The sequence below is a fragment of the Nanorana parkeri genome, unplaced genomic scaffold (genome assembly GCF_000935625.1).
Source record: "Nanorana parkeri isolate BGI_ZX_2015 unplaced genomic scaffold, ASM93562v1 scaffold118, whole genome shotgun sequence".
In the NCBI taxonomy this organism is placed as follows: domain Eukaryota; kingdom Metazoa; phylum Chordata; class Amphibia; order Anura; family Dicroglossidae; genus Nanorana; species Nanorana parkeri.
The window spans coordinates 1686161-1697614 of record NW_017306386.1 but is presented as its reverse complement, the minus strand read 5'-3'; the positions used below and the strand labels follow the sequence as shown (position 1 = coordinate 1697614).

General features: G+C 41.3%; 1 protein-coding gene across 1 annotated transcript in view; it reads left to right on the top strand.

Annotated features, from left to right (window-relative positions):
* Positions 1–9295, top strand: part of RFC2 (replication factor C subunit 2) — a 20700-nt gene extending 11405 nt beyond the window's left edge. Inside the window, exons 5-11 of the mRNA XM_018553366.1 lie at positions 2851–2952; positions 3144–3244; positions 3353–3510; positions 3862–3927; positions 4016–4096; positions 4839–4952; positions 9115–9295. Coding sequence (XP_018408868.1) covers positions 2851–2952; positions 3144–3244; positions 3353–3510; positions 3862–3927; positions 4016–4096; positions 4839–4952; positions 9115–9222 — 730 coding nt within the window. The 3' untranslated portion in view covers positions 9223–9295. The remainder of the gene's footprint in view (positions 1–2850; positions 2953–3143; positions 3245–3352; positions 3511–3861; positions 3928–4015; positions 4097–4838; positions 4953–9114) is intronic.
* Positions 9296–11454: the final 2159 nt, after the last annotated feature.

Sequence of the window (11454 nt, the reverse complement as noted above, 5' to 3'; positions counted from 1 at the left end):
TAAAATATATATTAATAAAAAACATGTATATATGTAAAAAATAAGTCAAGGCAACTGGACTTGCTGTATTTTTTGAAGACGTTTCACTGGACATCCATCTTTAAGAAAAATACAGCAAGTCCAGTTGCCGTGACTTATTTTTTATAGATATACCATGACCTGGATAAATGAGAACCTTCACAGAAGAAACACATGTAATTCCATCTTCCAAAAACTGCAAAAAAGAGGTTTCAGTACCAGAAGTTATCAATTAACTTCACAAATCTCCCTCTCTGAGAGGAAAATACTGCCAGAATACTGTCATAATGACACTCTGAAGGAGGTGCTTATGTAATGATTGTCCAACGGTCGATAAATAGGCCAAAAATCTTTGTGAATTGCACTTCTGTACAAATTTAACGATTAGGGTCCATTCACACCACATCCAGATTACCTCCAGACCAGACTGTTTCCGCATCCCAATGTATCCCTATGCTGTTTCTGGCCTCTGTTCCCACCAGCGCAGTCTGTTCCAGACCAGAAAAATACGGCTTGTCCTATTTTGTCTGGTCTGGAATGCACTGGAGCGCATCAAAAACATCTGGAACATCTGAAAAAAAAAATTTTGTTTAGCTTAAAATGGTCTTACAGGTGCTGTAAGACCATTTTAAGCTAAACAAAAAAAAATTTTTTTTTTTTTTATTAAATTCCAATCGCGGCAAAAATGCAATGCGCTATGTTCCAGATCTGGTCCGGAAAATGGTGTGAACCAAGCCTTAGGCTTGTTAAAATAAGGACTGAAGCATTATATAGCGAGTTACACGTTAACATATCACTTTTGCAAACACAGAAGTTAATTGGTGGAGATCCCAAGCGTTAAATCATTTGGTGAGTTGAACAACCCTAAATAGCATGTGCAATATCTAATAAATAACGGCCGAAATTAGCAAAAAAAAAAAGCTTTCTGAATTGACACCATTGTCCCATGCAGTGGATGTAGAGATATTGACTTGTAAAGGGCAAGATAAGTTAGATATCATCCTTTTTTCTATTCACAGTCCACAAATCTATGATGTAAAAAGACACAAACGTTCAGATACCCCGATTGGTCAGTGCTAATCCATCAATCCAACCTCAGCAAGTTCATACTACGTATAAGAGCGTACAGGCTGAAATCTCTGATCTACTTGGCAACATTTAGCAAACAACATGCTGGTTAAAAGCAGACTAAAGGGCAGGTTCACACCATTTTCTGGAACACACTGCGTTGCATTTTGCCACGTTTTTGATGCGTTGTTGACGCAATCAATTTCAGGTCTTGCTGGGGAACCTCTGGAAGACCTGCAGATAGCCAGGAAAAGAGCAGCACTATGCTTGCACATAAGAAACATGAACTTACCACAGTTCTTTTCAGAGCTGCTCAAATGAGCAAGAACCTGGGCAGCTATGCCTCTCCACCTGTCCATCTTCCTACTATGGTTCTTGTATTGCCCATGCCTCGGTTCATACAGCTCTGGGCAGGCTTCCACAAGTTCTACAAATTTGGTGTCCACGTCAGCCATCATGGATCCTATCTTCACAAATCCCTCTCTCTCCACAGAAGAAGGAAGTACAGGGGTGATGAGAAAAAAAAATGGGTTCTGGTGCGTTTTTGACGAAATGTTACACGCATAATTTTTCTGGCCTGGTCTGGAACTGACTGTGATTATGTGAACTGAGGCCAAGAAGAGCATAGGGAAACATTGGGATGCATTTTAGGTCCAGAAACAATCTGGTCTGGTCTGGAGGTGGTGTGACTGGGCCCTAAATGCTTAAAACAATTGTTAAAGTAACAGTGTCTCCTGTTGATGCTGGATTGGTGGATTGATTCCGAATTAATAAGAATGTCAACACATGTATGCTCTTACACTAACACACATTTGTATTGCAAATAAGTATAAAACAACCATGTAAAATAAAACTGACCCAAAACTTTCCTGCTAAATCTGAAGTTTAATCTGCTTGCTTGTCTTATTTTAGACCTAGTAATTCCATCACTGGATATCTGTGCTTCTCTATGTAATGAAGCCAGATCATGGCTAGAGTGTTCTACTTGGCTTCTGAAAACATTACAGCACCCTGCCCCAGTGCTTCTTTCAAGAGCCTTCAGCCCCTGGCTCTTGAGGAGTTAGGCAAATCTCAAAATGCTTTGCTGGGTGGATGTCAGACTGCTCGAGGTTATGTCCACATGTGATTCGGAGCCTCCATGATTGAAAGACCTAAAATCCATTGGATTTTAGGGGCAGGCCAGGGACAGTAAGGCTGGAAAAGGAAAAGCTTAAAAATGCGGGATCTGGCTGGCTCAGCCAGGATTGTACTTGCCACAGCTTCTATTGCACACTGAGATGCTCACAGCGTACAGTGAAATCAGAGTAAGCAAATTCAGCACAGCAGAGGAGCCCATACTGTGCAAGACTGACGGTAAGGGTGGAGTTCAGCTTCAAGCAATAGGTTTGTGTTTGTTATTTATAATACCAGTTTATTGTCCATTTAGCGTTCCGTGCTTTAAAATTCCCATATTAGCAGACAATAGAAAACAATTTCAAAGCGTAAACGTCCATTTAATAGGACATAACGTCACAAATGAAAACTACTTATTGAGTGCTGGTGATTCCTGTTTTCTATTGTTGATGTGCACGGTGCCATCCGTGATTGTCACCGCAAGCACCATTATTACCATTTTGGCCAGGAACGCTGTAAGGAGTGCAGAGGGACTCTCTATTCTTTATATTAGCAGACAAGACACATTACACCCTGTATGTCAGATTTTTTTTTTTTTCTTTGCTTTTTCCAATTACCTTTTCTCATACTGATTTCTCTCTTTTTTCTAAGAGGCATTGATGTGGTGAGAAACAAGATCAAGATGTTTGCACAGCAAAAGGTTACACTTCCAAAAGGTCGGCATAAGATAATTATACTGGATGAAGCAGACAGGTGATTGTCTTTTATTAAATGAAATGCAGCCTGTGACTTTTTTTCCAATTTCACAATCCCAGTGTTACATTTCACACATGATAGTATGCTAGGTTGCAGTGAACAGTTTGTGGTGTTTATGGAGGCTAATACTAATTTCACTAACGGGATACAAAATTTGCATTTTAATGTTGTACTTTTATATTCCCCAGCATGACAGATGGAGCCCAACAAGCTTTAAGAAGAACTATGGAAATCTATTCCAAGACAACACGATTTGCTTTGGCTTGCAACGCCTCTGATAAAATCATAGGTAAGTTCAGTCTCTGTTCTGCACTCAATATCAAGATATGATTCCGACTTGGTTGAAAGACTCCTGATTTCTTGTTTCTTTTTAATCTCTCCCAACTCCTCCTGCCAGAACCCATCCAGTCTCGATGTGCTGTGCTTCGCTATACAAAGCTAACTGATTCACAGGTTCTTGCAAGGCTAATGATCATCGTGGAGAAGGAGAATGTTCAATGCACAGATGATGGTCTCGAAGCGATTGTGTTTACAGCACAAGGAGATATGAGACAGGTAGTTGCCAAACAATTGCTGGGCTTTGTAGGACACACAGAAATGTGAGAATCATCAGTACGTGTTGATCACATTTTTGTATCTTTCTCACCATTTTGCCCATCTTTTTTTTGTCGAATTGAACTTTATTACCATAGCAAAGGAGGTATTGTTTGTGCGGTCTGGTAAAATATATTTGCTATGGGCAGTACTAGTTATTTGAGTAATTTGAGTATAAAAAAAGTCTTGTGCGTGACATTTCTTTGTAATATTTTTCATTTATTATAGGTGCATGCCAATCCATTTTGCTTTTATTTTTAAATATGCACCTCTTGCTTTTGCCACTGCTTTACAATTGTTCTTTTCCTCCAGGCTTTGAATAATGTGCAGTCTACACATGCTGGCTTTGGATATGTGAACAGTACAAATGTGTTTAAGGCAAGTCTGATAACTTGTTAAGTGCGATTGTTCGGTGTGATACTGGTACTGTAGCAGTATGCCGCTAAAATGTGTTTTCATCTTTCAGGTTTGTGATGAACCACATCCACTGTTGGTAAAAGAAATGTTACAGCACTGTGTGAATGCAGACATTGATGAAGCATACAAGGTTTGTATTACAGAACTTTTACAGTTATTTTACTTAATTGACATGTGTTGCTAGTCATATTTACATAACCTGTGAAGTTTCTTTATTACCAAAATGCCAAGTGTAATGGTAAAGTAAAACTCCAGTGTTTTTATTTCTCTTTCTTTGGATGGGATGTTGAAGGGTTTGAACGCTTGTTTTTGGTTTTTTTCCCCCCATAATCTTTATTTTTCATACTTTTGTCATATCGAAGTTTGTTGTACGGACAAGCTCTGTCACACATCAAAAAGGTCTGTGGAGTTGTTCTTCTACACAACTTGGTCTTTTAAGTCTCAACATTATAAGAATACTTTAACTGTAAAAATGGGTCACAAGGCTAGGATAAGGAGAGGAGAACAGGAAGTCACATAGCTGTAGGGTGTAGTGGCTACAGGGGAAAGGGTGGGTGAGGTGGAAATATGTGGCTCTAAACAGAAACTATGTAAGAGTTGAGCACAGAACAGGTTATATAACACCAGAGCAGATTTGTCGACGTTTTTAAAGATACTTCTTTAAAATGCACTTGATTTTCAATGGTTGGGTATATAATAATGTACTAATCTAGTTGACATAGCCCAGTAGAATTTTATAGTGGAGAGAGATATGTTGCTGTGTTGACTAGCCTTAGTCTATAGAAACGGCATCCTCCCTTTCTCTTTTTTCTTTCTTTTATTTTTGACAGAACATGCATGTCTTTTTTGATTAAATGTCTTAATTATTGCAGATAGTGGCTCATCTCTGGAAACTAGGTTACTCCCCAGAAGACATCATCAACATCATCTTTCGTGTGTGTAAGACTTTCCAGATGCCTGAATATCTCAAGTTGGAATTTATTAAGGTAAATTAACTAGTGGTATTAAGAGAGATTTTTTTTTTTAAATGTTATATTGCAATCATTTTTGTTAATGAGAAGTGTTACATAGGTTACATTTCTGTATAGTCAGAGACTAAACAGTGCAGGATACACAGAGAGTACCTTCAAAGGATCACCTAGATCACGCACTTGTTACATAAATAAGAGTTAAGGAACCTGTTCACTTAGAATAGTTAGCCTACGAGTAATAGAGAATATTAGTTAATGAAGAGAAGGACATTTGTGCTTGTGTGGATCTTTAGGAAGAGAAAGTGTGTATAGAAAGAAGTAAGTAGGAGAACATGGAGGTGGAGGCAATAGAGGTTAGGAGATTCCACAGTGGTCTGAACCGGTTAGTTGGCTATTCCATAGGTCTTTAAACAGTTAGCAATGTTTTATTAAAGTCTGTTATCCGGGGGCGTCCAGACCTTACGGTATTTGGTTAGTGTCAGGCACCAGGACCTTTTTCGATTAACCTGTTCTACTGTTGGTGTTGTCAACTTCCATGCCTTTGCTAGAGTTTGCTTTGCAGCCATGAACACAAAAGTTAACAGTTTAAACCGAGAATTAGTACGCCCCTCTGGCTTTAGATTTAATTAGGCCCACCAAAAGCATTCTTTCTGATACTTCTTCCAATATTGTGTATACCAGTTGATAGACCCCAATCCAGTAGCATCAAATTTTAGGGCAGTTCTGCCAGATGTGTAGGATTGTACCAATTTCAACGGATGATCAGAAAAAGCAAGGAGAAGTATCAGGGTCAAATTTGGCTTTTCACTGAGTTACCGTGTACCAGTGCATGAGTACATTAAAGTTGGCTTCAATGGCCATTTAGTTGATAGAACAGTGGGCTATTGTGTCCCAGATGTGGATCAAGTTGTTTGAGGTCCCTTTCGCAATGTTTCACATAAGGTAGGTGGTTGGGCATTTTAGCCAATTAAGAAAGACATTTAAATGGTGGAAACCGCACCCTTTTCCCGGGGGCATATGTAAACAACAAAATTCAAACAGGGTAAGGTTTTGGTGGAGGGGGAGTTTTGAGGTAGAGGAGGTGACCAAACTTTTCATCTGTTGATAATGACAATTTTCAGATGACGGTAGTTTGATGACAAAAAAACTCCCCAAAAACCCACAAAGGTTCGAATCCCTTTAGAGGAAAGGAACTTATAAATGCACTATAGGCCACATTTAGTCCACAGGCAGAATATATGCAGTTCATCAAACCTAGGGGTGAAAAGTTGGATCTTGTACTATGGTCACCACCAAAGGCAGATGTGGAGATACTAGTTTTCAAAAATAGATGACGGAAAGAGAAATTACGCTGAGACTCCTCATATTTGCTATATTCTTGCAACAGTTAGTTAACTTGCATAGAATGCTGAACAAATAAGCAATGTTTTGTCTGTCACAAGAGATTTGGGATATGTTCGCCGAATATAATGTGTCATAGCTAGGGGCGATGTGGATCCCAAGAGATGCTGTGCTTGTTTTCTACTGGCAGCGAAAACAAGACTGTAGATGAGAAGCTAAGATTGGTGTCAAATTAATATTTTATTTTTTTTTGAAAAATTCTGTTTATTCAATTTTTGCATGCAAATACATTACAACATTCCTCCTACAACAGTAGGGGCGCATACTTAGTTACTAACAGGTACAACCTACACATACTCCACCTGCACTTCCTTGCGGAAGGAAGGAATTACAAAACATACATAACACCGGGATCATCGATTGAGATATAGGTTGATTAAAAACATGGCAACCCCCATCCCCTCCAGTGGCCCTTCAATTATCCTATGTAAGTCCAGCCCCCGCTCCTACCCATATCAGGTTAAAGCAATCCAACTTCTTGCTTTGTAGTAGACGACCAACAACAAAACTATAACACCCTCTAGAAGCTTAGACCCAAACTCCCAACCAATTGCCAGAGCACCCCCAGTTAGAAGTGTCCCAGTATGGGGAAAAAACACCCCAAAACTACCAAAAAGAAAAAAGGTGGCGGGCTAAACTAAAAAACAGCCAGTTCCAAGTGTAGTGAAGAACTTGTTGCCTCCGTATGGAAGCTAGGCCAACCGCATAACTTGTATGGCAACTTCTGGGCCTTGACGAGGTGACCATTAGAATGCTCGAGTGTTGCAGCAGCACTCCCCAGTCCCCACGTAATGGACTCCTGACATGTAGAAAAGCATATTGGGCAGTCACAGAGGTAGGTGTGATGGGTGAACCGGGTAAGTGAGCCATACCAGAAGGAGCTCCTCTATTGTCAAATTAATATTTAATGCTTTAGATTTTTTTAAATGGTTTGTTTTTGTAAGAAAGAAAATAAAAGTCTTATTCCTCATGTTAGGGACACAAAAACCCAGACACACAAAATGCTTTTACCTTGACAGCATCAGGATGCGAAGGAAAAGAAAATGTCAATAGGATTAAAAGAATCGAACTGTATCCAGGTCTACATATCCAACATGTAGGGCAAGGTCCTAATTAGGCATGCGCTGATACCAGTTTTTCGGTATTGAGCATGGGTACTGATACTGTATTTATATTTCAGTACTCATCAGTACCGATATCGGTGCTTTCGCTAGCATGGAGCTGGCTTCTCGGGCAATCAGGAAGGCGAGCGGTGTGTCATTACCTGCCGCTCTGCTTCTTGATTGCCCGGGAAGCTGGCTCCATGCTGATTTGGCCAGGAAGCCAGCTTCCCAGCCAGCATAGAGCTGGCCTCCCGGCCAATCAGGGAAGCGGGTCATTACCGGCCGCCTGGCTTCCTGATTGGCCTGGAAGCCAGCTCCAATCAGGAATCCAGGAGGCGGGTCATTAACGGCCACTCGGCATCAAGTCGGTCAATCAGGAAGCCAGGCAGCGGGTCATTAACTGATCCATGTTCCCTTCGCGGCACTGCTGGTAAAAGGAAATCTACATCTGACCAGAAGTTCTGGTATCTGAGCATTTGGGTGAGTACGAGTACGGTGCATCCCTAGGCCTAATAATAAGCAGCTCCACATCAGAGTATCAAAGTCAAGAAGTAGCAATATATGGTGTCATTGGTTGCCTGGTTTTATCAGAACTATTCCTGAAATCTTTCCCAGGCAAAAAGAATTCTTAGTTGACGTTCTATTTACCAGCCATAAACAAAGGGAAGGAGATCTCATTATGGGGTGAGGATTAATTGCACTCGTGCTCACCTATGTAATGCACATAAATAGTTCCTAAACAGATCTCTAATTAACTTGTGCTAATCGCCCAATTAGGGTCTCCCCCTCAGAAAGTTCACTTACCAGAGCCAATAGACTTGTTTTTGCTAAGATCAGTGGTCGCTTAATTATCAGATTCCCTTAGTCTCCCTTGAGGAGTCACTCCCGGTACTGCCACCTTTTATTTTCCCCAACTCATTCATCATTGCAGTATATTAAAAGAGGAGATTCTGTATAGTGTAAAATGTGTTACAACTTTTTCATTGAAACTTGTTTAAAAAAAAAAAAAAACACTAACATTGGCTGGTGTATTCGTGTGCATCTCACTTGTTCTCCCGATCTCTGGAGAGCAAGTGTAGAATCGCTTCCTGTTATGTGCTGATGTCATTAGTGGACACCCTAAATGTTTCGTCACATGGGTCTTGCATGCAAGACTCATTCACCACATTGGATTTATCAATGGGTAATCCAGGTGTCAGTGTAAATGTTCATGCCATTAGCACCAATCTATTTTAATATTTGCCAGATTGTAGGATCTGCCACTCATTTCCCAGACGTTGAGTACCATGCAAATAAGCATTTTTTTTGCTAAAAATCATAATGTGCCATCTGTACGCACTGCTGGCTCACATTGTAACACATATGAATCCACAGGGCAAATGCAGCCCAGTATTGGGTTGCAAGCATTGCTAAATGTATCTGTAGTTTTTATGCAGCAGTAAGGGTTAATACACAGTACCTCTAAGAGAAGAAACATTTCAAAGTAGCTAAGATAACCAATGTGTATCTGCAGGTGTGTGATACAAGACACTGTATGTGATGTATATAACATAGCGTCACACCCACACATTAAGTAAGGGGACGGGTCAGTTAAAACTGTTGCTGTGTTCTGTTTCAATATGTCTAAGGAAATGCTTTTCTTTGCAAATACTGACAAGTATTACTTGTTGCAGGAAATTGGTTACACGCACATGAAGGTTGCAGAGGGTGTGAATTCTCTTCTACAAATGGCTGGACTCCTTGCACGTCTATGTCAGAAGACCACTGTGTCCCCAAGCTAATGGATATACAATATTTGTATAGCATAAAGTTTTCCCTGTTATTTTTATATCTCATCGATTAAACGATATATATATTGGCCTTTAAAAGGTTCTTTTTTTTTGTTTTTGTCTCCATTTAGGTATAAAATAAATAAAGAATATATACAGTGCATTCAGAAAGTATTCAGACCCCCTTCAATTTTGTTATGTTGCAGCCTGATACTACAGTTTTAAATTCTTTTTTTCCTCATTAATCTACACTCAGTACCTCCATAATGACAAAGTGAAAACAGAATTTTAGAAATGTTTGCAAATGTATGAAAAAGGAAAAACTGAAATATCACATTGGCATAAGTATTCAGACCCTTTGCAACAACACTTAAACTTTAGCTCAGGTGCCTCCTATTTCTCTTGATCGTTGCTGAGATGTTTGTACATCTTGATTGGAGTCCACCTGTGGTAAATTACATTGATTGGACATGATTAAAGCTGGCCATACTCCTTACAACCATCGCAAGACTTTTGTCTTAAACGTACAATCTGCCCATCTTGGACAGGCATATTGTACTTGTGATCATCACAAGCCCGCCCTGCTGAGGTGCGGGCTTCCAATGACTGCAATGCCGCACGTTCAGTGTGCGCTTGCGCACAACGGCCCGTGTGGCACTAGTCTCCTGAGAACGCCACTAACCCGCCGACAATCATACGATTCTCGGCGGGTTTTCAAGCCTGCTCGGGAGACAAAAGACGTGCGACCATAAAGTAGAAATGGTCGCACGCCTTCCATACACCTGCCGATTATAGGACGCTTGCGTAGCTGGCCATACTCCTTACAACCATCGCAAGACTTTTGTCTTAAACGTACAATCTGCCCATCTTGGACAGGCATATTGTACTTGTGATCATCACAAGCCCGCCCTGCTGAGGTGCGGGCTTCCAATGACTGCAATGCCGCACGTTCAGTGTGCGCTTGCGCACAACGGCCCGTGTGGCACTAGTCTCCTGAGAACGCCACTAACCCGCCGACAATCATACGATTCTCGGCGGGTTTTCAAGCCTGCTCGGGAGACAAAAGACGTGCGACCATAAAGTAGAAATGGTCGCACGCCTTCCATACACCTGCCGATTATCGTACGATTGCGGGATTTCCCGCAATTATCGTATGATAATCGGCAGGTGTATGGGCACCTTTAGAAAGGCACACAGCTCTCTATAAAAGGCCTCACAGCTGACAATGCATACTGTATCAGAGCAAAAACCATGAGGTCAAAGCAACTGCCTGCAGAGCTCAGAGACAGGATTATTGCAAGGCACAAATCTGGGGAAGGCTACAAAAAAATTTCTGCTGCACTGAAGGTTCCCAAGAGCACAGTGGCCTCCATCATTCTCAAATGAAAGAAGTTTGGCACAACCAAGACTCTTCCCGGAGCTGGTCGCCGGCCAAACTGAGCAATCGGGGGAGAAGGGCCTTAGTAAGAGGTGACCAACAACCCGATGGTCACTCTGTCTGAGCTCCAGAGATCCTGTGTGGAGATCCAGTTCCAGAAGGACAGCCATCACTGCAGCCCTCCACTGATCTGGCCTTTATGACAGAGTGGCTAGAATGAAGCCTTTCCTCACTGCAAACACATGAAAGCTTTCTTGGAGTTTGCAAAAAAGCACCTGAAGGACTCAGACTGATAAAAACAAGATTTAACTTTTTGGCCTCAATTCTAAACGTTATATCTGGAGGAAACCTGACCCCGCTCATCACCTGCCCAATACCATCCCAACAGTAAAGCATGGTGGTAGCAGCATCATGCTGTGGGGGTGTTTTTTAAGCAGCAGGGACTGGGAGACTGGTAGGGGTTGAGGGAAAGCTGAATGGAGCAAAGTGCAGAGATAGCCTTAATGAAAACCTATTCCACAGTGCTCCAGAACTAAGACTGGGCCAAAGGTTCACCTTCCAACATAAGTAGTGACTTATGGACAACTCTGTGAATGTCCTAGAGTGGCCCAGCCAGAGCCTTGACTTGAACCCTATTGAACATCTCTGGGGAGACCTGAAAATGGCTGTCCACTGACAGTCCACATCCATCCTGACTGAGCTTGAGAGGATTTGCAAAGAAGAATGGCAGAAAATCCCCCAAACCTGGTGTGCAAAGCTTGTCGCGTTGTACCCAAAAAGACTCAAGGCTGTAATGGCTGCCAAAGGTGCTTCAACAAAGTACTGAGTAAAGGGTCTGAATACTTAACTACATGTGATATTTCAGT